The sequence below is a fragment of the Lepidochelys kempii genome, chromosome 7 (genome assembly GCF_965140285.1).
Source record: "Lepidochelys kempii isolate rLepKem1 chromosome 7, rLepKem1.hap1, whole genome shotgun sequence".
NCBI classification, from domain to species: domain Eukaryota; kingdom Metazoa; phylum Chordata; order Testudines; family Cheloniidae; genus Lepidochelys; species Lepidochelys kempii.
In genome coordinates, this window is record NC_136386.1 from 115,357,749 (window position 1) to 115,385,431 (window position 27,683).

The 27,683-nt window shown below is 42.9% G+C and overlaps 2 protein-coding genes across 2 annotated transcripts in view; one reads left to right on the forward strand and one right to left on the reverse strand.

The window, feature by feature from the left end:
* The window catches only part of LOC140915217 (guanylate cyclase 2G), a 44,861-nt gene extending 44,470 nt beyond the window's left edge, over nucleotides 1-391 (forward strand). Inside the window, exon 21 of the mRNA XM_073354790.2 lies at nucleotides 308-391. Coding sequence (XP_073210891.2) covers nucleotides 308-391 — 84 coding nt within the window. The remainder of the gene's footprint in view (nucleotides 1-307) is intronic.
* A 7,591-nt stretch (nucleotides 392-7,982) lies between these two features.
* Nucleotides 7,983-18,559, reverse strand: TECTB (tectorin beta). Its single transcript, XM_078853935.1, has 9 exons — nucleotides 18,484-18,559; nucleotides 16,331-16,521; nucleotides 15,654-15,796; nucleotides 15,478-15,550; nucleotides 11,891-11,994; nucleotides 11,720-11,803; nucleotides 10,982-11,144; nucleotides 9,299-9,368; nucleotides 7,983-7,999 (listed from the first exon to the last, which is right to left on the reverse strand). The coding sequence occupies exons 1-9, from the start codon at nucleotides 18,557-18,559 to the stop codon at nucleotides 7,983-7,985; spliced, it is 921 nt and encodes a 306-aa protein (XP_078710061.1).
* Between the last annotated feature and the right edge of the window lie 9,124 nt (nucleotides 18,560-27,683).

Here is a 27,683-nt window from a genome sequence, read left to right on the forward strand (position 1 = left end):
GTATGGGGAACACCAAAAATATTTTCCGTCCTGGGTGACAGAACACCTAGGGGTGGCCATGGTTCCAGGGAGCCTATTTCATTTTGAAAATGCTACGTGTCGATGTTTCTAAAACAATTTTTTCCCCAAGATTTCCAGTTTGGGGGAAACTGAAAAATTTGGAACAAAACTAAATTCTGAAATACCAAATTATCCCACAATCCAGACATTTCTAGTTTGGGCCAGCTCTACTTTCAAGCAATGCATCTCTTCCCCCCCCCCCCCGATTCCTTTGTACAACTCCACTTTCACTTCTTTCTGTTGTCAGGGCAAAGGAGAGCAAAGAACGTTTTGGTTAAAAGGAAAAGCTGGCTTTGACTTGTCTCTCCCAGAGTTCAGTGACAATTTGTGAGGCTGTTTAAAGGAAACATTGCAGGTAAGAAAGTGATTAGATTTCTGTAGGGAAGGGTGTTAAATCCATATGCTGATAATTGCAGTTATACAGTTCAAGGACTGGAGGAGTGATCTAACATGTGGGTCTACTGAAGCTACTAGCTGTGGCTTTGCCTCTTAGGAGGTATGTTTGTGCTGCAGTTGGGAGCATGCCTCCCCGTCCAGATAGACGGGCATGCACTAGTTCTGCTTGAGCTAGCAAGCTAAGAATACCAGCACATCCCGGGCTAGACACCAGAGTACAAGCCCACCTGAACCCCTAGGTCCGTACTCGGGTGGCTAGCCCGTGCTACGCTGTCCACACTGCTAGTTTTAGCATGCTGCCTTGAGCAAAGCAAGTGTTTGTCTGTCTGCTTCGGGAGACATGCAGTGCAGAAGTATCCTTATTGAAATATACGAGATTTTGGAGTGATTAACCTGACTCCTCGGGTGGTTTAAATCAGTGTTGCACCATTGACTGCAGTGGAATTATGCTGTTCTGCATCACCTCAGGATCTGAACCTATTGTGTGTTATCCAAATACTCTAGTTCCGGCATGACAGTCTGAGTTCAACAGAGGCCTGGCGGGATAATGGCATTGTGGTTCATGAGGATTGTGAATAACAATTCCTGGGCTATGAGATGGGATTATCACTTACAATAACATTTTCAAGCCACACTGTTTTGGTTGTTAAATCTGAAAACAGCAGGTTATTCCTTGCCCATTAACTCCTAGACTCAATTGAAACTCAATCCACTTGGGATCTATGCTGGCATAGAAGTGTAACCAACTGTTTAGTGTGTGTTACGCAGCCCACCGCCACATGGCCAATCCACATAGCATCTGAGTCTCTTAAAGCTCCCAATTATAAGACAGTACTTAAACTCAAGATGTAAAGGTTTTGGAGCTCCCTGGCTCAATCCCTGGTCATGACCAAAATGGCAGTTGTCACAGGTGCACATGAAGAACTCTCCATTCATGCCAATGGGATGTTCTCCTTTAAAAGCAATGGTAGGATATGACCTTTGGTACATAAGAAATAGAGGGAATTAAACTAGTCTTTGCACCACGTTATAGCATATTCACTGGGTAAAATTCAATTCTGTCATAAACAGATGACATAAGTAAGATCTATAGTACAGGACAGGACAAGGAGTAATGGTCTCAAGTTGCAGTGGGGGAGGTTTAGGTTGGATATTAGGAAAAACTTTTTCACTAGGAGGGTGGTGAAACACTGGAATGCGTTGTCTAGGGAGGTGGTGGAATCTCCTTCCTTAGAAGTTTTTAAGGTCAGGCTTGACAAAGCCCTGGCTGGGATGATTTAATTGGGGATTGGTCCTGCTTTTGAGCAGGGGGTTGGACTAGATGACCTCCTGAGGTCCCTTCCAACCCTGATATTCTATGATTCTGTGATTCTATATGAGCAATTCATTTGGCCTACAGTCTTTCCCAATATGAGGACTATTTGGCTTGTTGCATTAAAACCTTGGCAAATCCTATCTCTACCCACAGGAGATGCCCTTTCAAAGCAGATGAAGTTTTGTATCTTCCTATTTATGTTCCTTTACTAGTTGATTAGAAGACAAGACAGAGAGTGTGTTGCAATCCTATGCAGCGTAGTCTTTAAGAAGGGAGAGAAACATTTTCACCATTTGTAAGCTGATGATGCATTAATATGCATAGCCCACCAAAAACATCCTGGAAACAGAAAGCATGTTATGCATTTTGAAAGCTTTATATAATTAGGAAGCAAAAAGATCAGGAAACATTTGCACCGCTGTGCTGTGGCACATCAAGAATTTGGAGACTGGCATTTTTCTTCTCAAGATATTTTTGCCTTTTGGTTGAGATGTAAAACCCAAAGGGCCAGATTTTCTGGTCTGCAAAGGCCCTTTTGTGTTGCGCCGATGGCTGCAAGTGACCGTAAAACTAGAGAGTGCCAGTGGAGAATCCGCCCTGTTCAGGAGAATTCTCTACTGGTGTACGCCAGCGTCCCCCTCCTACCCAGAGTAAGGGGAATGAGAGAATGTGGGTGAGATGGGGCAGGGAAGAGCTCTGCTACACCCAATCCTCTTCTGGTGTAGGCCCATTATACCACGTACAGGCAGCCCTGAAATGGGGGAGCCATTGCAGCTGTTAATCTCCATGATAGCTGAGTACAGCTCAGGGAATGAAGAATTAGGACCAGCTTAAATTCCTAGGCTAGGTGGCTATGCACTGATATGCCACATTCAAACCAAGAACACACTGAGGTGAAATAATTCTTATAATCTGTTAAGAGCCCAGTCCTGAAGTGCTCATGTGGCCAAACCTTTCTTAACTTCAATGAACAAAACTCCCACACCCAGACTGCAGAATTGGGGCTACAGGTTTTGAATCCATTTGTAAAACATTTTGGGATCCTTCTGAAAGAAAGTCACTGTCACAAGATGGGCTGGCCCTTTGAGGGATTTGGACCCAGCCCCACCTGTGCCTTGTCCTCAGGACCCTGGTGATGAGTTTGGGCTTCAGCCAATGGTTGGGTCTGGTGACCAGGCATCATGTGATGGTAGCCCGTTGGCAGGGCTTCTGATAAGAGAGAGCCTGCTCCCTCAGAGAAAGGGAGGCCAGGAGCAAGGACAGACCTGGGAGAGGGCTCTCCAGACAAACCCAGAGGGGACCTGGCAGAGGTGCCCTGCTCAAAGGGATGCGGGGAGCTGAGAGAGAGAGAGCTGAGGTCCGAACCTCTGATATAAAGGAATCTGGGGAGAGAGGCCTGCAGGGATCTAGGGGGAGATACCAAGGAAAAGGGCTTCCCTCATCACTGAAGGGAAAAGGCCTGGCTGGAGCAACCTGCAGTTAGCAGCAGGAGCAGAAACCTTAAGAGATGTAACAGCTGTAAAAGGAAGAGGCTTGAGGAAACACTAGGCAGGAGAAGCTGGGTTTTTGGAAAGAAGCCCAGCGAGAGGCTTAAGAAACTGGAGTGGGGAGACAGGAGAAAGACTTGTTTTAGCTGCTACTATACTTGTTGCTTTTTTATAATTGTGATGATGTCTTAATAAACCCAGACCCCAAGAAGGGGTAGTATTAGACTCGCTGGGCACAGTTTTTGAGAAACTCAAGAAGGGGAAACTGAGTCAGCAGCAGGGTCCCATGCTGGATCAGGCCTGACCCTGTTATAGTCACCCATATAAAGGAAGTCCTCATCTCCTCTGCATTGAAAATTGAATCATATTGTGCCACTTCTCCCTGAGGTTCTTGACACTTTGGATCACCATCACCTTCTTGTTGCAGTAGGAGGAACTCGTTGCTGGGACTATTGAACACAATACAAACTGAGGCCATTTGACTGCCACATGGAATGAATGGAAGACTAATATCATCGTTCAAACACTGCACTGATGAATGCGGAAATCTTCAGAACTAGACAAATATCTTTCTTCCCCACCAACCACAGCAGACCCCCGTCTTCTCCTGTCTTGGAAGGTGATCTCTTGTAGAAGCTAAATAGATTGTTGTGAACAAAATGGGCTAAAATCTCTTGCAACCAGCCACATTCCAGAATGAACCCTCAGATACTAGCAATGTAAATAGCAATAAGTTGGAAATTAACAACCATGAACAATATGGAGATGAGCAAAATGAAGGTTAAGTGCAGTTTCCCTTCTCTGCATTACAGGCCCCATTAAATAATGTTTCAGGTCTTTCCCTTGTAGGTCAGAACGCTCCTGGATTCCCTGGGAATAGCAGCTGGGTCACCACTGCAGCCTGTACGTGCTGCTCCAGACTGGTTGAGTTGCCCCCTTTGGGATGGGGACTGATTTGGCTGAAACCCCCTAAGGAGTTGTATACCCAGTCACAAGCCCGAACCCAAATCACTTCTGAACTTTGGGGAACAACCGATCCACATTTGGATCAGGATCCAAACTTCGTAGCCTGTGTTATGACCACATGCAGCTAGTTGCATGGGCTAAATCAGGAGCGGTGTAATATCAGCTGGGAGGTTTGGCACTTAGACGCTTGGTTCCACAACTGCAGGGACTGTGGGAATTCTGTGACACACTCAGCTCCTGGGAACACATGGGTGCGAGACTCACCTTGGTGCAAAATAACAGCGGCTGTATCATCAGTAGCAGCGCTAATGAACCTATCAAGGGAGCTCAGTTCAGGCTTCCTATGCAAGAGTTGTGGAACCAGACAATCTGATACAGGAATAGATAACCAACATGGACATAAGAACCTGCCTTTGGTGAAGGTGCAGGGTAGACCCAGAGCCAATACTGTCTAACCTTCACATTTCATGACATGAGCATGTTAATCCCTTCTGGCATGGACAGGCGGAAAGCTTTAGGCCAGAAAGCAGCTGGGAGGAGTTGCTAATGTTAGGGGAGGTGAGCAAATAAAGAATGAAAAAAGCCACGTGAAACTTTTGTGGAGTCAAGATGCTCTGTGAATCTCTGAAACGTTCAACAGGATCTGCTGGGGTCTAGGAAATATCTCAAAGCAGTAAAATCTCATTGACATGTCTTCTCGTGGGCAGTTTTACTGATAGGAACAGGCCTAAGTGAGGAAAGCCATCCACCTAATGTAAACCCAACCTAGCTAGAACAATTTGGCTGGAGACTGTGCACTCTAGGCTCAAAAGGCTAAATACAGTCGGATCTGATACTATTATCTCAGCGGTCGTCATAGTGGATTCTGCTTGTCACTTATTTTAGCTAATAGGAATCCTTGCTTTAAGCTACTTATAAATTAAACTACCTATATTAGATGCCTTACACCTATTTACGCAAATAGTGCCCAGAGTGAGAGAGAACCTATACAGAATTTGAGAATTGTAGACATACAGCATCATCTCTGAATACTCTAGCAAGGAAAAAGGAGGACAATAAGTTTGAAAGGTATTTTACTGGAATTATTTCAGGGTTTCCCCCCGGCATTAGCTTTAGCGGTGTTGACTTTCATGTGCTGCCATAGTTTATGTAATAGGTTAACACAGAAATGGTATGTTAGTTTTTTTACAGTGGTTAAGTACTATATGTGCAACGTCAAATGAATTATTAACAACTATTGTTATTAATTCTATAATTCTGGTAGCACCTAGAGGCCTCAACCAGGGCATGGGGCCTCACTGTGGTGGTGCTGTGTATGATTACATAGTTCATGACTGCCCCTGCCCCAAAGAGTCAGACAAGATGTATCAAACGGGTGCAGCTGGGAGGGAGTGGGAAGGAAGAATGGAGGAACCATAACAGAATATTATAGCATCAGTAGCAATGATCCCAATAAATGAAATGGAAAAAAGGCAAGCACATTAAAATGGTAGCTTGAAAAGAATGCAGCTATTAGAGGAATTTAGCAGGGTTCAAAGAGGGGCAGCATGGTTACTTAGCTAACAAAGAACAGACAGAGGTAGGATAGTTAATGCAAAGTGCATTGGAAAGGAGATAGAACCAGATGCCTCGGGCTTTAAACCAAACTTGATTCGGGATTAGGATAAAACTGGCATGTGAGGCAGATTACCCCATCTCTCTGCCACAAGGCTTTTTGCACTTTTGTGTGAAGCATCTGGTCCTAGCCACTGTTGGAGACAGGATACTGGACTAGGTGGATCTCAGATCTGATCCAGTCTGGTATTGTCTATGTTCTTGTTTTAGTCATGTTCTATGTTCTGTACTGGTATGTATAGATATGTGTAGTGCCGGCACTGGGATTAATGGGGGCAAATAAAAACTGATTATACCTAGTGTATTCATTTTAGTCTCTTTTATCATAAATACATAAAAGTTTGATGGAAAGACCTGTTAGATCCTCCATCCAGCTCCTTGCTCACTGGAAGAATGTTCCTTTCTGGACATTTTCAAGTGTTTTGTCCAATCTGGTTTCAAATGTGTCAACCAATGGACCTTCCATCACTTCCCATAAGACACCATTCTACAGCTCAACACATCTCGCTCCTGGGAAATGGTCATGTCTCCCACTAGTGGGAATCCCCAGAGGTGATAATTACCATCCACCTACTGACAGCTCAGAATTGTTGTTACTATTATAATTTGTATTGTGATAGTATCTTGGGGCCCCAACGGAGATCAGGGCCCCATTGTACGAGATGCTGTTTGAACACTGTAGTCATGAGGCACTTTTACAGCAGGAGTTGAACGAACCGGAGTTAGATTTGCTTGCGCTAGCTCGCTCAAAAAAAGCAACATAGCAGTATAGCCCCCCAGTTATAAGTCTGCCTGGAACCCTCCATATGTAGGAGTGGCTGGCCCCATGCTGCCCCTCCACTGATATTTCTAGTGAGCTAGCTTGATCACATCTAACTTGGGTATGCCTACACGTGCTGCCGTCACACCTTCCGACTGTCTGTCCATAGTGAGAGAGAGTCCCTGCCCCAAGAAGCTTGCACTTTAAATACTTCTCTCATTCAAGGGGTGAGGATTTGTGCCTTTTGTGCTGCTGATCACGCATGTGACCCTTGCTGACAACAGTGGTGTCTGTTCGTATGGAGCCATGCTAGATTATATTGATCTGCTTCTCCACCGAGTCAGTTTTTATGGCTAACATAGGTCTAGGTAAAAGTTAATGCAACATTTCCCATTGTGTGGTGCTCAGACCCCTGCTGGACACACAGGGGCAGGGAGAGGAGGTGAGGTGCACGAGATGTGTGAGAGCTCAGTCCTGTATGGTGCTGAGCATTTGGGCCTGATCCTGAGACTTATGCACATGAATAACTTCATGACTTCAATGGGACAGCTCTTGTGCTTAAAGTGCTTCACTGGATCATGGCTGACTGCTCAGCACCTTGCAGGATCGAGTCCTTAACTGAGCTGGGGAAGTCTTTAGCAAGACCCAGTGGAAAGGGGCTACAACTGGTGGGCTTTTTGTTTGTTCGTTTGTTTCTGAAGGGGGCTCAGCTTTGGGAAGTGCTGAGTTCACATGTCCCTGTGTTTCTTACATACTAGAAACAAGCCCTGTTTCACACCACACACGTTCAAAGGGGAGAAGTGAACAGCACATGTAAGCCCTTGCTGTTCGCTTTTGTAAAATAACTGCAGAGGCTGGGAAAAGAAAGATCAGTGTCATTATTTCCCATTATTATAGAAACAAAAATCAAGCCATGTTTTATTTATTTTTCCTGTAAAACAATACAGTTCCCCCTCCACCCCCCGTTAGTAAAATAAACACTGTTTTAAGTAGTAAAGTACCGTTACAAAGTGTGTTTGGGCTGGCGGGGGAGCAGGGGAATGATTTGAGAACTGCAGCTGGGTTGTGTCTCACAGTAAAACAGCACAGATTCCAAGCAGGAAGATTAGATGACTGAGAATAGCTGCAAGGAAATCACAGAGAGCAAGGTAAGTTCTCAGCTGAAATCTTCAAACGTCTTAAATTAAATTCTGTTTAGGTTCTGATCCTGTGCCCATCACGTTGGCATCTGAGCTCCCTAAAGTGACTCGGTCCGTGTGTTAGGCTTTTGAAATGTGTTTTACAAATCCGAACAAGAATAGAAATGTTTTCATGGCATTTTTTCTAAGCATGAAAATAAGAGTGAAACTGACACTAGAAGAAAGTGCAATTGACAGGTCTAGTTTCACTGTCCAAGGTACCCTAAGTACCAAAAAAGGAAACAAACCACATAAATGTTGCAAAATAAAAATCGATATTGAAAATTCTTTCTTCTGTAGGAACTCCATTTGTTCTGAGTAGATTTACAAGTTTTTAAAAAAGCATATGGGATCGATATGGACAGTTGCTTTCTGGGATGGGCATTTTTGGTGTCTTATTTTGCTCTTTACCTGAGAAGTTGTAGTAACCGGATAAACCTCCATCTGTATAATATTAGAAAAGAGAACAATTGGATGGCATTGTTTAAAGGAAGGCAAAATCCAGCAGTATGATTGGGGGAACAGAACAGATAACATGCAGCTATATATGTCACATTTTGATAAGCATTTTCTCTCACGGCTTTAACATCTCTGTGAATTTCAAGCTGAACAGGACTAATCCTCCTTCCATCTCCAGTGCCTAATTCTCCTTTTGCTTACATTGATGTAAGTGTGCATATAGGAACAAGAGCACTGAAGTCAGTGAAGTTACACCAGGGTAAGTGAGAGGAGAATTCTCATTTACACTAAAGGCTTCTTTATACTGCTCAGGTAGCATAAAGGGGCTGTAAAGTTGGTGTTGATTTAATTGTCACCGTGGTGTAAAGGGTCCCTAGTGTAAATGAGAATTAGGCCCATAGTGTTCAAAGAATCCACACGAAAAGACTTGCACGTGAGGGCTGGATCCTACAGTCCTAAGAGTGCTAACTTCTGGGCCCTCCTCTAGGGAGAAGTAGGTATAGGTGGACATGATGGGTTTGAGCTACATTTCTCTGTGTGTGTGTGTGTGTGTGTGTGTTGGGATATCACTGGATGGAGCGGCAAGTGGATCCACAGTTGTGCAGATCCACCAGCCAAAGAGCCTTATCCATAGAAACACCTGAAGCACAGATTCACTGGCATACAGAAGACTTAGGGGAGATTCCCCACCCCCCTCCCCAACCCTCCCCCCCACACACAGTGCAACATCCCTGCCTGGAGCCCCTTAACCCAGGCTGCATGGGTATTCCAGGATTATAGTAGTTGAACTAAACGGTCGCTTTATCTATGGAGGGACTTTGGAACTGGTCCTTCTACAGCAGTTGTAGCAAAATTCAACCCTTCCAAGTAACCACCAAAGTCTAAAGATCGTTATTTAATTGCTGCTAATCTTCTCCATTCTCTGACTAGGGATAAATGTATATGGAAGCAGTACCTCTCCCTCTTACTGTCATCCCTGCTCGGAGAATGACTGACTGTTACCATATGTGACACTTCGTAAGAGAGAGAAATTCTTTTCCAAATAGAAAACATTCACACTTACTGTGTACTGCAAATTCCGCTGCTAGAACGCCTCCGGTTTGTTCGGTGCGTCGTTTTCGTTTTTCACACGGCTCAAAAGAACAGACAGAGTCATTTATTTAAAAAAAGAAACCCTGAAGTTTTCCTTTGTTAGAAAATGAAATCTTGGTCAGTCCCTGTATTTTGCATTTTAAAATGAAACCTGATAGACTCCAATTACTAGCTCCTTGCACCCCTCCTGGGAGGGGTAGAGCAGGACCAGCTCTCATGCTTCAAAGACTATCCCTGTTACATATTTTCTGAGAATCCCAGAGTGGATTCAAATGGGCTATAGGCAGCAGTCCTTAAAAAATGACCTTCAAATTAATTTGCTGCTACTTTAAGGTGCTGAAATGACAGCTGCCATCAAAACCCATGTCTTGTATTGAACCACAGACTTGGCCAACCTGCCCTCTCTACAATAGCTTGGAGAAACCCCCTCTAGAGGGGAAAGCAGGGTTGATCCCCATGTGTTCAAAACTTGGCCGCTCTGCAAGGTGGTCACTGAGGATACTGCTATGGTTATTGCCAGCTGAGATTCCTGTCCACTGGGGAGTGGCCTGAAACCACCAAATTCATTCCTCATAGACTGCCAGATACGTAGCATAATGCCTTCTGTCACTATTGGTCTTGGAACCAGTGCACTACAGCCTGAATGATCTTCCCTGTTCCTTGGCCCTTCCAGATCACATAACTTGTTTATTTTTACACAAGCTGCACATGGTAACTTTGGTTTCCAGAAAAATACATTGCTTGTAACCCCAGAGCCACCACCTTGGTTCAAGCTTATCTGCAGCAGACAGGCTGTGGGCCTTCCTGGTCGGAATGGGCTCCACTAGTTGTTAGACTCCTGGAGCTCTTTGTGCATGCCAATGAGACAATCCCCATCCTATACCCTCAGGCTGGCTGCAGAAGATTTGTGGCAGCTGAACCGTGCTCAAATAAATTGGTTAGTCTCTAAGGTGCCACAAGTCCTCCTTTTCTTTTTGCGTGATAATGGGAATACTTGGAAGTACTGCAACCACCAGCTTGGCTCTCTGTCAGGTTCCATTCCAGGCCCAGGGATTCAGGGGGCTTTGTTTGCTTTATTTTCATAAATGATTTTGTTCACTCCTGGCTCCATGTGATGATAACTGGGACACCCAGGAGGACTGGTAGGAGACTGTTTCCTGGCCTTAGTTGCATGTCATGGGTCAGGGGGACAAAAGTTTCATAGAGCGGGGTGGAAAAAACAGTGAACATTTTTTGAAAAACACTTGTGATTTTTATTTTCTTTTACCGTTTCTTTCAAAACTGGGATAATTATTTTCACTCAGCTCTATTGCTGGTGAAAAATACTGAAAAAAATTCTATACAAATCTTTCACTGAACTTTTTCCATTTAAAAAACAAAACAAAACTGAATTTGCCCCAAACCATTTAATCAAACTTGAAATGCAGACATCAGCCTACTCAATATAGGGACAGTATGTGCTGACTCCTCTTACAAGTGCATTGCTTTGGCTCCCTCTAGTGGACAGAACATAACTACACAATGAAGAAACTTCTCTTGAGAGCAAAGAAACAGACCAGACCCCCAGATTCCAAACACTTGACTGGGGGCTGTTGACCGTGAGTCTGAATTTTGTAGCTTGGGCCCATCTCTTAGCCTTAGCGGAAGGACTTACCACAGGGCAGGAAAACTTTTCACTGTCACAGACATGTGTCTCACAGTGCAGCCAGACTTTGGACAGTTTGGGGATGTTTTGGAACCGGAAAGCATTGAACTGGAAGGTGGCCCGGCTGTTTTTCCCATTTTCGTGCACTAAGATAGAGTTGTCCGTTGCGCACCTAAATTGCACATTGAAAAGTGTCATGAGAACAGACACAGCTGCAAGGTCTAACGGCCCTAGATTTCTGATGCTCTGCTTTCTTTAGCCTCCTCCGAAAAGCAGCATCAGGATACTCCCTTTGCCTGAGACTGGAGTGAGACAGGCATTCATAACGCTCTTCTTGAGCCCATCTTGATAGTCATTTTGCTTTCAGCTGCACCATTATGACATGTAGGGGAATACATGGGTTGCTTGGGTGTCAGTGAAAGCAGAATGTGATACAGCTTCTTCATGCAACCCTCTTACTTTTGGAATCCTTGGATGATTTTACAAACATTGGAGGCCCAACAGAGTCCTCTCGGTAACAAGCTATTACCTATTAATCTGTCCTGGACTATGTGCCTCAGTACCATTACTGCTAGGCTTCTACGCAAACCGCAAGACCAATCCCTCTTGTGCACACTTTGTATGACTGTAGACACTAATATCATGCTTTGCCAACCAGTACAAACATGACCTAAAAACACCCAATTTGATATTCACGTAACTCATCCATGTAACACATCGTTTGGCCTCACTCATATAATTACCTACCCTTTTGTGATCAGTGGCCACTGGATTTGGTAGAAATACTCAGATGAAGGTGTTGCCCAGCAGTTGTTCAGAACTACTTTAAACCTGTGAGGAAACCAACCAATACACTGACATCAGCAACAATCTATCTGTCAGCGACAGTTCCCAGTTGTAAATCAATACCTTTCATACCTCTTACTTAACCCCTTGGCTTCTACTCCAGCAAATACATCTGAACCAATTTCTGAGGTTTCAACGACAAAGGGGGCTTCTTTTTTGCTTGAAAACTTGGCATTCTTTGAGAGAAAGAAGCAGCGTGCATTAATAACACCACCAAAGCAAAGACATGTGATTACGTAATAAAGCCAAGCACAGAAAAATGGAGTTCAGAAGTCTGGATTCCCTTGATAGGGGTGTTCTGATATGGGGTCAGACACGATTAGCTTTACATATCACTATATCCATCCATCTTTGCTAACAGCATTTCCCCCATAATGTCAGATTACAACAGTCATTGACATGATTAAGGCTTAAATTGTAAAGTCGAGTTGCAGGAGGGCTCAAGAAACCATCTTCCTTTTCTCAGGAAAGGGGCTAGCCAGCTACCTTATGTTTATGTCCAGCAAGAAAGAAGAGGCTTCTGTAAAAGACAGTCTGAGTTGCAAAATGTGTTTTGCTGAACTGACAAGGATTGCGTGCTGATGTCCAGACAAAGCATGTCTCCATGGGACCCTGAGCCTTGCAGCTTCTCATTGCACTGTAGTAAAACAAAGCTAGTAAGAGACTGAAACTGTGTAAACGAAAGTGTGGTGTACAGTTCAAAGCGTTGTCTATCTGGTTAGATAGAAAGATACACAGCCCCAAAGCTCCACAGAACCATCTTTCATCTGTTTCTTCCCTTGAATTGTTTCCTAACTTTCTCATTCTCTAGCACTGTTTTTCTCACATTCCTCTGGACAACAAAAGCCTAGAGACATTACAGCAGTCTCTTGTAGCCATAGCTTTGAAATATCCAATAGGCTGCCTGTATTGAACTTAAACCTAAAGACTGTACCTAGGCTAACAACCATGGGATGTCTGTGACATTAAGAACTTTACACTGATTTATAACTGCTTAGCCTTGTTGCAGAAGGAAGAATGGATGACGGGGAATGCAGAAACTGGATGTACCAATCCTCACAGGGTCTATAAGATTCACTACCTGCAGAGATGACCAAGAGAAGGAGGCAAGGGATGAAGGATAAGAGCACCATACTTATGGCTGGGATGGAATTAATCCTGCCTGACTCTGTGGCTGAGGAAACGCATCATGGTACAAAGTTCCTGCTGCTACCTAGTCCCTTGAAAGTGCTAATAGCGTCCTGGTGGAGGCAGACATGTACTTTGCCTCCGTTGAAAGGATGGGGGAACTCCTACTCCAGTGTGAGCGGCCCGGGAGCGTCCGGAAGAATTCTGAGTCAGGCAAAATCCCTCCTGCAGTGAACTGCTGAAGTGCGCACCCCTGCCCCTCGTGTCAAGTACACTCGCTCCACCACATCTGCTGCATTGGCCTCATTCCAGTAGCAACCTATTGACATGGTTTTTTTTGTAAAACAGCAGGTGCTTTCTGTTTGGAGGGCCCTGGCACATTCCTCCGGGTTTAAGACTTGGAAGGGGAAATGTAAGGCTCCCTGCTGCCCTCTGTTGGGAGAAAGCAGAATTTTCTACAACCTTTTTTACAACACAAGGTAATGTTAACCATCCTGAAAACACTGGGAAGGTATTTGTTATCTTTGGCCTGAGGTGATTAACATATTTGAAGGCATGAGGCAGCCACAAGCCTAACTCAACATGTTTTTTTAAGATGCCAGCATAGATACTATGACACTCTCTGTCAAGAAACAGAAGGAATCTCTAAGTCATGCTGAAGCCACAAGTGGTTTGAGCGTCATTAATCCTCACCCTGCAACGAGCTACACTTTTGAAGCTGCTTTTCCTGACCTGTACCACTTGACGTTGATTTTTCTATTAGTTTCTTCCCCCAGTTTGTTTATTTCATTATGACACCAAACTGTGAAAGGTGAAAATGTTTATGTGGGCTTGTGGTTACTGAGTCTGTGCGCACAAATGGCCATTTGGGCAATCAAAGTCGTTGCATGCAAATGGTTATAAAGCCCAAGCCCCTTATGCTTTTTAGTTTCACTCTGAGCCATTTGGCATCACCGTGACAGCGATTAGCAGAGGTGGAAGGATCCCTGTAGCGATAAAGCAATATTATGCCCCAAACTAGAGCTGTTTGAATAGTACAAAGAATGGAGCTCATTGCAAAACAATTTTCATCCTGCAGGAAATTTTGATATTTTGACCTTTTCTTTTCATCTTGAATTCGGGGTGAAAAAGAAACTGCACTGTCTCATGAGAAAGTGAGTCTGGCTTGGAAGCTGGGCCCACTTGGGCAAATGGGGCATGAGCGACCCAGAACTATAACTCCACTGAGGCACCATGGCAGCTATTTTGCTGATGGAAAATTCCACCAAAACTGAGCTTTTTCCCATTTTCTAAAGAGAAAATGTTTTGTTCAGAACATTTTGAGCAGCCCTAACAAAGTAGTGATTCACCCATGTTTTGCCCATACATGTCATGAGTCAGCGCCACACTTACTCACAGTGGTCATTATTTGTAGTCTGTGAGTACTCAAGGAGTACTATTGGCTGTTTGTGACTCCTTGGAGCCTCAAGAATTTTAGTTCAAATAATTAACTTGGCTAAAGAACAGATTGGAAATAGCTTGTTCGTTCTCCATCATTTGTTATTCTCCCATCATTCAGCCAGGAACTAGCAACAGGATTGAGGTATTTAACAGATCAGTCACACACCACAAATAAGCAGGGACCAAAGCCTTTGGTTGTTGGTTCCCTAAAACCAGCGGGGATGGGGAAGATTCCACTGGTACCCTAAATCCAGTAGGTATAGGGGAAGATTCCATCCATCCAAGCCCTGTAGAGGATCCATATGCAAAGCCGCCCCATAGCCTGGCCTCAGGATTTGGCTCCATATCATTACTAGTGTGTTTTATTCATGTAAAATCTAGGCTACTGGGCTACCCTCCACTTACACTGTGATTTTCTGGAAATAGATTCAGGGGTTGGTTTGCTGCTCTGCCAATGCAGACAGACTCCCGCGTGCCCCCCCGCCCCCCCGAAAAGGTGGTAGAACTTTAAAAGGAAATCTTGCTGGCATGGGGCAAACATTGGAAATCAAATCCAGTGTGAACTAAAGATCTCAGGGGAACACTAAGCAGCCAGCTCATCGGAGAACAGCTAAGCAAATTTCAGGAGGAATGAAAGGGGCTTCTATATTTTGTGAGACTGGAGGATAGAAGCAGTGTCTGTGGATTCACACAGTTCTTTGTTTAGCCTAAAAGCAAAGTTTGGCTGTTTCTTCTGACACCATCAAATCTGTAACCATGCAAGAGAGAAACACGCCTCTAGTCAGCGAAATCTGTGCCACAAAGGGACATTACATGTTTTAAAAATGGTATATGAGCTACTCTGTTCCATCTAGATTGATCCTTATTAATTTATTAGAAATAAGTACATCCCCCCCCCATAAATCCCATGTTCATTATCTGCTGCGTGGTGACAGTGTGCTCAATACCGTACAAAACAGAGGCGCTCTTATGGCTGGATTCCCTTCTCATGGACGCTGGTGGAAATATGGAACGGCTCCCATGAAGTGAGTGGACTCACCCCATTGTGCAGGCTCTGACAGACTAAATACCGGCTGAGAAGGAGCACTTACAGAGTAGAAGTTGAGGGATAATTGACTTTCAAATGAACCGGAGCTCCCATTCTTCACATGGACTGTCGCCACTCTAGAAAATTGAGAACATTTCGTATGACTGAAACATATGTTATTGATAATGGAGCCAGCCCTGTGCTGAAAATGGGGGAGTCTGTTCCTCCTGGGGGAGTTACCTTTGGTCGAAGGCAGCCTGGTTGACCAAGTAGTTTGCATGGTAAGTACAGGTGAATGAGTAATTCACAGGCTGGCTCTTCACAATTACCGAACTGTCGTTGGAGACGATGGAGTTGTAGAAGTGATAGATAGGGTTTTTAAACTGCAGTCGGGGGGGACAATGAGAGAAATGCTGGCAGTGAAAATTGGATGCAAACAGGGACCTCTGCCTGATGTTTGAAACAGGAAAAGGCCATTCTTGTGACATAAATGATCAGCAAAACAATCTGTTCTGGTTCTTTATGCATTTCTGTTACAGTAGAGTCTTGAGGCCCCAGTTGCCGAGAGCTGAGCACACAAGTAAATGAGAAGACGGTAATGTTAGTACATGTACATGTAGATGAATTGAATGTGGACCTAATCCCATGTGCGTTTTGGCTGCGCCAGGGATGCAGGGCTGTCTGACTTCCAACATAAGTGTCAATGATCCATGATATTGAAAAGCCCTAGAGCCTTTGACAAATCGTCTGAGTTTACATCCTGCCTGCCTCAGTTACAGCATGTATAGCCTGACCCAAAGAACATTAATGGTCATGGGAATCTTTCCACTGACTTCAGTGGGCTTTGGAATGGGCCCATGCTGTACAAAGTAGCTGCCAATGCACGGGAAGCGAATTTTTGCTCATGATGTACTTACCTCTGATTGAGTTCCACAGTAGGACTTGTTTTGAGGCGATAAATCTGGAATCGTGAATTGGTAGTATCCTGAATCATGAACCCCATTGTAGCAAACGCCTCCAAGAGCCAACTGATTAACCTCCCATCCATAGGGACATTCGGGAATTTTTGTAATGATGGTTTTAGGATAGCAATACACCAAAATGATGTCTAAAAGGAAAAAATACAAGTATTCTAAGTTCCATTCTCCTGCTAAGACTGATCTAGATCTGAACTTTGTGGGTAGTGTTTGCATCTGGAGTTTACATTTGGATCTACCTTTATCTCAAACTGGATTAAGGATCTGATGTCAGTGGAAGTTTATCTACTAACTTTAAAGGAAGCAGGTTTGGGGCCTATGGGAGTTTGGCATTTGAATACCATTGGATTTAAATTTGATATCTATTGTTATTTGCCTGGCTAAACCCCTTTAGGTCTCTTTGAAAATCCAATCCACCAGCCTAAATCTATAGAGCAAACCATAATAATCAAAATTCTTTTGGTGAAAGTCTGTCCCCATTGGAGTCTGGGAGAGTTTTGCCTTTGACTTCAGAGGGGCCAGAATTTCACCCTTTGTGTAAATTTTATTACAATTAGAACAGCTGATCAAAGAACAAAGAAAAAATGAAGTGAAATCGTACTACAAGGAAAATTGTCATATTACCGCATGTTAATGTTATGGGCCCAGATCCTTAGCTGGTGTCACTTAGCATATCACTATTGACTTCATTGAAAATAACCAGGGCAAGTGTGTTTGTTGTCTTCAGGAGACGTACATCTATTCATAGCAGCTTTATATCTGGGCCATACTATTACTAAAAGTTCTTATATTAATATCCATTGCTGTCGATACAGGGCCAATGTAAACATAATTGTCACAATTTCCAAGCCAAAATGCAGTTTGCAAAAGATGAAACAAACAGACCAAACTTTTTAATAACGGTCAGTACAGAGGCTGGACCCAGACATGAAGTACAGATATTACACATCACAGCATAGGGTTGCTTACTTGGTCTTGCAGTGATAGTGCTTCTTATTTACATGGAAACAGGTTGCATGAATTTGAATACATAAAAAGTAAAAGCAGCCTAAACATTAGTGGGCTGAAAATTGAAATTTGACTGCTAGCTACAGAAACAAAATATTGTTTAAAAAAATCCCCCCCAACCCAAAGCACACTGCTGCTTATGGGATACATAGGGCTTGATCTTGAATTCACGGCATAGCCACAGGCTTTGCTTTGTGTTGTGGGTGCTCAAGGAAGACAGGATTGAGAATGTAGCTGTGGAGACATTAATAATTTCCACTTTTTTTAAATCAATGAACTTTCAAAATTCCCAGCCTGATCCTCCTTGTAACTGCGCTCTGATCCTGCACCCACCCACAAGTAACTTTGCACGCATTAGTATGCCTATTGAATTCAGTCAGACTACTCACATGAGTAAAGCACCTTACTCATGAGCAACTGTTAAAATTCATCAATAGCTCATGGAAATGATTCCTGCTTATCCATTTTGTTGACACAAGCACAGTGGACATGCAGATAAAGTGATACTTCATATTTTAAGGGATCCTGGATAAATTTCTAATATATGTTCTCTAATTTTTGAAAGTTGCAAGCCAAGGTCCCAGTCCTGCACTAAATCAGTTGGGCTCCCAGGCAGAATTCAGTGGAGGATCGGAAAGTTACTTTCACCCCCCTAATACAGTACCCTGGTTATATATGTTAGGTTTCAGCCCTACAAACCCTTATGCACGTCAGTAGTCCAACTGGAGTCAATGGAACTACTCACATGAGTAATGCCTGCTCATGTGGCAAGGATTTGCAGGATGTAGCCCTTGATATGTTAGAATGCTTTAGATTCATTTCTAATTTCAGGACTCTTTTAGGCCCTGATCCTGCAGAGATTCACACATGTTTAATTTTATGCACTGTGACCGCTCCTTAGTTTGGCCTTAGTTTGTTTTCTGTGTTAGCTGAGACTAAAGTCAGACCAATAAAAACTGTGCCAGAATTAAAAACTTTAAATCCCTCAAGATAGATATTTCATTGTTACCTAACCAGAAACCCTTTGGCTTCCTTTAACTGTGAGAGAAGATTTTATTTAGAAAAATAAATTGAAGTTATTTTACCTGCTTTATTTGGATTGCAGGGGGCTGCAAAGGCTTGAACCAAGATGTCCAGCAGATAAATAGCAACAATCACCATGTCTTCCAAAGGGCCAAGAATACACTGATAACAAAAGCAGAGTTTGCCTTTTAAATGCTGTTGGGTCTTAACGCATTTTTTTAAAATGTTAATTTTTTTTAAAAAGAGAAAATGTCTCTGAAATTCCATCAAGTGCAATTATAGACTTGTAGATGTGGTTTAACATGCTCCTTAGTCACTGCTGGAAAAATCATTCTGTGATATTGAGACGTCATCCAGTTTGATTGCAATGGCCACTCAGAAATATTTCCTGAGCACGTCTGCCTCTTTGGCATCATTATTGATCATTTCAGCATCTGAGTCTAGTAATGGATCTGTGTCACTGCTAAGGATTTCTTTTTTGTTCCTATAAAAGTCACAGAATAAAAGAGCTTCAAACATGAATGAATCAAAATTAGACAATGAATTTGAAGGAAAAAAGAGAAGCAGGAAAAACAAAATCAAGCAAGGAAATCAGAAGAAGAGAGAGAAGAGCTAATTGGAAGGAAGAAGAAGAAGTGTAGAGGTGAGTAAAAATACACTTTACTTATTAGCCAAACAGAGAAACTATTCCCATATTCAGTCCGGATGGTTGTTATCCTGCAATATATATCTCACTCTCTCATGCAAAGCTGTTGAGTGAATGATATGATTTCTCCTTTAATATTAGCCTCTGAGTTTGCAAAATAGCAATGTGAATTAATAGTATTACGAATTCAGTCACAGACCTCAAACCTTCAAGCTGTTCTGCACCGATGCAGGCATGGTCCCAGCACAGAACAGTTTGCAGGATCAGGGCCATAATACTTGTATTTTTCAATACTAGACACTTTTTAGGTAATTCCTCTAGCTTACACAGATCACTCAGCAGACAGAAATAACAAGTATCATTTAGCCAGTAATGTGCCCAGATAGAAAAACAATTTTTTCCTTGGAATTAGTATTTTCAACACAAAAAACATTTTCAATCAATCAGCCTGTTTTTCTAATAATATATTAAATGTTTATACTGTATATCTAAGTGACAATTCCTTTAAAAAAATCACATGCACCCATTAGAAGTTTAAGGAATATAATACCTACAAGACAAGAACAGGCAAAGGATTCAGGTGTTCATTCTCCCCGTTTTATTCTGTTAGCTGTGTATCTGCTCTTCCCAAGATGTCCTTCTTTCAAATGAATCCAGCTGGCGTTATCGTCACTTTATATAGGCCATCTTGTGAAAGGGACCCATCTTTGGTTAAATCTCAATCAACCAGTAGTATCCAATAGGGTAGGATGGCCAAAAAGAATTGTACAAAGTAACTGAATGGAAAGTTCAGTTCCCCTGCTCTAGGGTAGACATTATTCATGCTATCTGAATGAGGTTTAAACCTATTTATTATGGTCTTCAAACAGAATTCTGCTAACAGTATGAAAGTTGCACCAAATTTGTTTTACATCTTAACTTGGAAGATAGTATGTGGACTTTTTTTTTATTGGCAGGAAGCCAGTTGCCTGCTGGCTGAAATCTGCTTACTTAAAAGACACTGAATGCCCATTGGGTGGGAATTTCAAACAAGCACAAGGGTACTATGTGTCAGGAAGCAGGGCCTGCAGCAGACCTACTCTCCAGACAATCTAATAAGTGCAGCTAGCCTTTAGAAGGCTGCATGATTCGTTCCATTACCTGGAAGGATCAGCAGACTGGCTCTTAAGACCAGTTGCAGCAGCAGTTCACTGGCTGCTCAAAGCATTTGCCCACAGTTATGATAGGTCCTGTGCCTGCCTGGTCCAGCCCTGCTCTTGCCTTACCTCACACGAGGTAACCCGGTCTAAGGGCATGTCTACACTTACCTCCGGAGTGATCGATCCAGCAGGGGTCGATTTATAGCGTCTAGTGAAGATGCGAAAAATCAACCGCCAAGCGCTCTCCCATTGACTCCGGTACTCCACCGGAGTGAGAGGCGCAGGCGGAGTCGATGGGGGAAGCGGCAGCTGTCGACTTACTGCAGTGAAGACACCGTGGTGAGCAGATATAAGTACGTCGACTTCAGCTACGTTAGTCACGTAGCTGAAGTTGCGTAACTTAGATCTATTCTCCTCCCCTCCCTCCCCCAGTGTAGACCAGGCCTAACCCTTGGCTCTGATTCCTGACCTCTGACTTTGGGTCTAACCCTTGGCTCTGGCATCTGGCTGCTGAATTCAGTTCTGACCCTGGCTCTGCCTCTGTCTGTGATCCTTGGCTTGGGCACCTCTCTGCTCTGACCACTAGGCCTGACTGCCCACATCCCCATCACGGACACTGTGTGCCCAACTCTTATTGAATATCTATGGGAGTTAGGGCCTAGCTCGCTTGGGTGTTTTTGAAAATCCCACCCTCTAATGTCACTCGGATAGACACAGGAGACAATATTCAATAGATTATTTTCCAGCATTGAGGCTCTTTCATATTTCAGTAGATTTTATTATCCTTTTGCAGAGGCTCACATGAATCCAAGATGGAATATATTTCCTTAGGTGGGACTTGCCTTTTGCACCTAATCCCAGAAAAGCGTCCATAATGGGTAAAAGTCACCCTTGTGCGGAGAGCCAGATCAAAAGGCCTATATTCACCATACATTGTGGCCAGCTGTGTCTGCAAATGTATGTGGGTAGCGGCACATATAACCCATGGCTTCCCCATGACATGGTGTTTTGAGACAGTAGATCATACAGAGACCCAATAATCATGATTGTAGCTCATCCACATTCTGTCCTTCACCAGGCTGTATGCTAGGAGGTGCAGAGCCCACCACCTATCCCTGTTACCAGTGTTCCCTCTAATTTCTTTTGTCTGTCGGCGGAATTAATTTTGTTATGTGCACCAATATGGAGGTGATGTGTGGTAGGGGTGAGGCCTAGGGGTTCAGAGTGTGGGAGGGGGCTCAGGGCTGGGGCAGTGGGTTGGGGTGCGGGGAGGTGCGGCCCTGGGATGCGGCTGGGGATGAGGGGTTTGGGGTCCAGGCTGCCCTGGGGCTGTGGTGGGGATAGAGGACTCCCCCCAGCCCTCTCTCACTGCAGCAGCTTGGGGCCAGGTGAGAGGTGCCTCTCCCCAGCCATGGCAGCTCTGGTGGGGCTGGGCCGGGCTGGACTGGGCTGGGCCGTGGCACTTCTGGCAGAGAGGTGCCTCTCCTGGGCTGTGGCAGCTCCTGTGGGGCTGGGCTTGGGTCGGGGAGGGGCTCCTTTCCCCAGCAGCTCCTGTGGGGCTGGATTGGGTGGGGGGATTGGCACCTTTCCCCACCTGCACAGCCCTTGATAGCCTGCTGCGCAGTCGCGCAGCTTACAGGGAACTTAGCCTGCTATACAGCAGGAAGTTGGCATTTTCATTGTGTTTGAGGACTTCAGAGGGTGCAGATGTCCAGTGAGGATTTGCCTACAGCAGGTTGACAGTTTTCAAAAGCAAAATAGCTAAATAAAAAAAAAACGGCCTTTCATTCAAAATGAAAATTATTCAAAAAATACCCCCCCCATCCTTTTTATTTGTTTGCAAAACTCTTGCTGCCTTTTTTTAATTACAAATTTTTTGTCAAGGATTTGTATCAGAAACCACTGGAAACTGCTATCAAAATGTTGATTGAAATATTTAAGCTGTCTGAAAACCTAATTTTCAGCAAGCTACATGTTTTGATAATGGTATCAATAAAAATGTCAATTAACAATTTTGTAAAAATGGGGAAAAATTGCTCTGTTTTGAATTCTGCAAAATGTAAACAACTTCCACATTTTGAATTTTTCATAAAACTTACCAAAAAAAACCCCACAAAAACCCAGCCTAGATTTTCCCAATAAAATGTATACAACTAAAGTAATTCCTTACATGGTGAGTTAGTATTAGGGAAGTTTTTAATGTGTATTAACATTTCTAATGCGATGTGCAACTCCCTCTTCTCTTTACTCCTGCCATTTTTTCCTCCTTCTCATTCCTAAGGAGATGAGTTAGTCACCAATATCACAAACAGTTTGTCCTTGGGTGTATTGGAGGGGAACTTGGTCTAAAAATAAGCAATCAGTTATGTGGAATTCTAGTATGCAGCATTGTAGCTGTGTTGGTTTCAGGATATTAGAGGAACAAGTTGGATGAGGTAATATCTTTTATTGGCTCAACTTCTGTTGGTGAGAGAGATGAGTTTGAGTCCTAATTTTCAGCTCTGTGTAACCTCGAAACATTGTCTTCCTTGCCAACAGAAATAGGTCCAATAAGAGATACTACCTTACCGACCTTGTCTCTCTAATGTGGAATTATAGTAATATAAACACTATTTTCTTAATAGTAAAAATGTTGGGGCCATCTCAGGCTATGAATTTTTAAGCAGAACTCCCCATTGATTTCATTATAATGTGAGGGTACAATATAGCCCATGATATTTCAAGTAAAAATAGTGGAATACTGGACCTAACAATTCCCTATTTCCTATTTCAAACAATAAGCCACAAGCCTGACTCTGCAACTTTAGTCAGATAACAATTGCAAGACTAGACCAGAGTATATTAAATAGGCTGGTCCTTTTGCCCTTATGGGCCCAATTCTGTAAATAATTATCCATTGATTTAAATGAAATTACTTACACATGTATTGACATGCAAGATCAGGCCACTCCACCCTAGTCCACTGTCATTGCAACTGAGTTAAAGAATAGTTCATTATACAAGAACAGAGAGCATGAGTCAGCTGGTTTAATCCAATTACAGATGAGCCTGGGCCCAGACCAAAAATCCTGGAATTAGTGATATTGAAAATCCAGATCTATATGTCACTTTATAAAGCCCAAATTCAAACATCTACTCATTTCTTGATCCAAAATTAAATGGAACATTTGTGGTGTGTGTTTTAACAAAAAAAAAAAAAAAAAAAAAAAAAGAGAGAGAGAGATTGAGATAGAGTGGTTAACTTATTGTTGTCATTGCTTTTGTGATTCTCTACTTCCTAGTTTTGCTTAGGACTGGAAACATCAACATAAGTGTCAAAACATCACGAGACAGGATACGTGCAGCCCAAACACAAGAGGAAGGATCTCATGAGAAAGCTTGTCCTTGCAAGTCTGCCCATCCCAATTCTTCAGACTCAAGGAACCAAATTCAGCCCTGTGGTAGACAAAGTGTGACTCCATTGACTTCAGTGGAGTTGGATTTGGGCTCAAGGCGTTTAACTGCGATTTGATCAAGAGCTATGTAGGTACGGACATAATACAAACACCCTGACTGACAAAGACAGTAGCATATATATTTTTGGTTGATCATCCTATAGCATTAGTAGAAACACTTAAAATACATGAAGATTGACTACATAGTAGTGCTTTTTCTTTGAAGCAGGGTGATGAAAAATATTCACCCCTTGGGTAACCCAACTGACTTCAGTGGAATTGCACTCAGATGGATTTATCTCAATAATTTTAGGAACAAAATAAATCTCCCACAATCTCCTCATGGCGGGGGAAAAAGCCTCCAGCTACCTGATACTCCTTTTAGGTGAAAAGTACAAAACAGAATGAAGTCCATGAAACAAATTCGACTACAGTGCAGACTGGTCTATAGATGTTTCCATTTGCATAAGAAACAAGGACTGCACAAAATGTACTTAGGCCAACCGGTGTTTGATACCTGGGCTGATAAAAGGTTAAGACCTGGGGGAGGTTTGTATTTCTCTGAGTAATTTAAAAAAAAATAAAAGCTCATTAAATTGCAAAGTACACCACTGAGACTCATTGCCCAGCCCCTCCCCTTAATTTAAGCAACATTTTAACAGTGTACGTATCAGTAGAAATCTCAACCAAGAGTAAATGAAAGCTTTGTTGTGAACCTAACCTAAAAGGGCAGCTTGTCTCTTTTGCTTTGGTCCCCCCTTCGACTGAGAGCTGAGCAAACATTTACTGTCCGGCTGTTACATGATGGAAACTAGTCTATGCTGGGATGAATATTATGACATCTGGTTTTTATTACACTGGATAAGAGAATAAAGCTGATGGATGCTCAGATCTATAAGCAATGATCTTATGGGGCCTAATTTAACTCTAACTGGAGTCAATGGAAAGGGTCTATCTGATTTCAATGAGAATTAGATCGGGCCTATAACCCCGAACCCTAGATTCCACTTCATATTGATGTTGTTTTGAGCACTATGTTTCAAAGCACGTTATAGAGAAATTGGGCCAAATACTGAAGTACTTATTCATTTCCATGGAGTTTTGCCTAAGAGAGAGATGACTGATTAAAAACTAAGGCCCAGATTCTCAAAGGTATCTAAGCTCCTAACTTCCATTGATTTCAACAGGAGTTGGAAGCCAATACCTTGCAGGTTCTGGGCCTGACAGCCTGATCATGTCATCTTTATTCACCCTAGTAGTCCTTATTTAGGAGAGTAGTTAGTCTGTAGGGATGTTGTGAGGCTTATTTTCATACTTCGTATGTTGCTTTGAGATCTTGGATGACAGGAGATCTACATAAGTACAAAGTATATTAACCTATAAAAGCAATGATCCAATTATCCATTAGTTTACGCAGAAAGTTAGACCTTTTCTTTTCTTGTGAATTATCCAGCAACAAGCCCTGATTTGTATGAATGTATTTGTTATTAATGATTGTTCAGTTAACAGGTAGTGTAAATACATTTCAGTTCATGGAGTATTTGGGAACTGAGTGCTTCAGCTCTTCATAATGTTAGTCATGGTGTGTGATTGGTCGATCACCTGAGCTCATGATGGTGTTTCCGTTTCCTGATTGGATGGCTGAGCTAATTAGACAGGTGAATAATGGAAAGCATTTACTCTAATTCATGCAGGTATTCCCTGATGTGTCGTGTGTGTGAATACAGGAGAAGAATAAAAATACCCCAGACATTTATATCAACCAGTCATTCACCTGAATGTTCATGATGACCCATTAAAAGTGGTGTGAACATGCTAGAAGTAAACATCTATTGGTAACCAGAATGACTGCTCACAAATGTGATTTTTTTGTAGTATATACCCAGTTTTATCATCTAATTTAAATGAATATTCTTTTAAAATTTCTCTTACAAAGTTTTTGCCTGGGAATTTGTTTCCATTGGGACTCTTCAGGTATGTCTACACTACAGTTGGACACCCGGAGCTGACCCGTGCCAGCTGACTCAGGCTTGCGGGCTTGAGATATGGGGCTGTTTAATTGCGGCGGAGATATTCAGGCTCGGGCTGCAGCCTGAGTTCTGGGATTCTCCCACCTCGCAGGGTCGTAGAGCCCAGGCTCCAGCCTGAGCCCAGATGTCTGCACCACAATTAGAAGTCCCTCAGCCCGAGTCCTGAGGGCCAAGTCAGGTGGTACAGGCCAGTCGTGGGTTTTTAGTTGCAGTGTAGACATACCCTTTCAGTTCTAACTAGTAGAGCTGGGTGATATTTTTTTCAGCGAATAGAATTTTTGTCAAAATATGCATTTTTGGGGACTCCAAAATATTTGTCAAATTCAACCCATATTTGCAAATCAGTTTTGGCCAAAAAGAAAAAAACCCTAAAAATATTTTCTCAAAATAGACAAAATGTTTTGTTTGGACCATTTGGAAATGTTTTGGGTTTTTTTTGTTTTGAAATGCTTCATTTTGACTCTCCATTTTGACACGTCATTTCACTTCCAAATTTGGCCAGTTTAAAAAAAACCACACAAAAAAAGAGAAAAACACCCCGAATGCCTAAATTGAAATGAAAAACTAAAAAAACCCAGCTCCTCATTTTGAGTTGACTAAAACTATTTTGGTTGATTCAAACAAAGGTTTTGACTCAATGACAAATATTGGAAAAAATTGGTTTTGGTTCAAACGGAACTGAATTTTTTGTTGACTTGGTCCCTGACTGGAAAATCCAGTATTTGCTCAGCTCTACTAACTTGTCACATTGGGTGGTGATTTCATTTCATTAAACTATAAGGTTTCAATGCAAGTTTCCTATTAATTTTTTTTAAAAGGCACATTTAGGGCCAGATCCTCTGATGCCAGGGAAGCTATCACTGAGTTACACCAGGTAAGGACCTGGCTTTTCATATTTTTTTAAATTTGCTGGACTGCAATCTCACTGTTTCTCCAGCTGTGTTGCTGCAGAGCAAGAAGTTGGGGAATGCAGCCTCACTCTCTTCTGAAACGTAATGAGCAGAGATGGGCTAAGACAACTGCTACAGATTTCCCTCTGAAAGGCTTGATGGATTGTCTCATACTATCGCATGCCGAGTTAGAGGCATTACAGTGCTGTTGCCCATATCTGCTGCAACATTCCAGTGCTACGGGGACACTGTCCAGAAAAAGAACATTACTGGAGCAATAGCTATGGGGCCAGTGCTGGCTGCCAGCCTGAGAAAATCAGTTAAAGTAATGAACGACACAAGGGACCCATTCTCTCTCCTTCCTCCCCTTCCACTAAAAATTCTTCTACATTGCAAAAAGATCAAGACCTGTGGTAGCGACAAAAGAAACTAAAAGGCTTACATGAAAGTGCTGTTACCTCGTGCCCCATTGCTTAAAATGCCTGCATGCCAAATCCACTGTTCTAATACAGAGAACTGGGTACCCAGTAAAAACTCAGAGTAGCTCAGAGTCAGGGCTGGGGAATTTTCAGTCTAGTGAAAGAGGATGCTTCTTAAAGTGGCCACATCCTGGACACTTAGGGGAGGATAGAAACACAAGACAGACACATTTTCCACTGAACACACTCCCCAAAGTGTCCCATATTTGGTGGCCTAAATTAGCACTATGGGAGTCATCCGGGGTGAGGGAGGGGGCTGCAAAAGCATCCAATCTACAGTTCTTTTCTGTTCGCACCAATGGAAAAACCGAATGTACTAACTAGTGTAACTTTGTAGCTGATTCTGCTTAGTTCTTTTGGAAAGGGGCTGAAATACAGCGTTTGGCCTTCCTGTAATGTCTGATCATTCCAGCTGACTTAAAACATGGCATTTGATTTGATATACGGCTGAAGACAATGAACAAAGACCACTCCAGGTCTTCAAAAAAGAAACCAGCATATGCTTAGCTATTTCAGAAACATGTTTTACATATGCAAAAAAATGTACAGATCCAAAAATGTGGCTAGTGATTGTGAGTGCCTAACCTGAGATGTGTGAAAAGGAACCTGATTTCAGAGCACAGATGCTCAGCACTGACTGAAAT

Bases quoted from the DNA above. Each gene is read 5' to 3' on its own strand.
- TECTB (XM_078853935.1), bottom strand. From the start codon at position 18,559: ATGGTGATTGTTGCTATTTATCTGCTGGACATCTTGGTTCAAGCCTTT. The intron at 15,797-16,330 runs GTAAGTACATCA...CCCCGACTGCAG, and splicing joins ACTGTGGAACTCAATCAGAG to TTTAAAAACCCTATCTATCA. The intron at 11,995-15,477 runs GTAAGTGCTCCT...TTTCTCTCAAAG, and splicing joins TATCCCTCAACTTCTACTCT to AATGCCAAGTTTTCAAGCAA.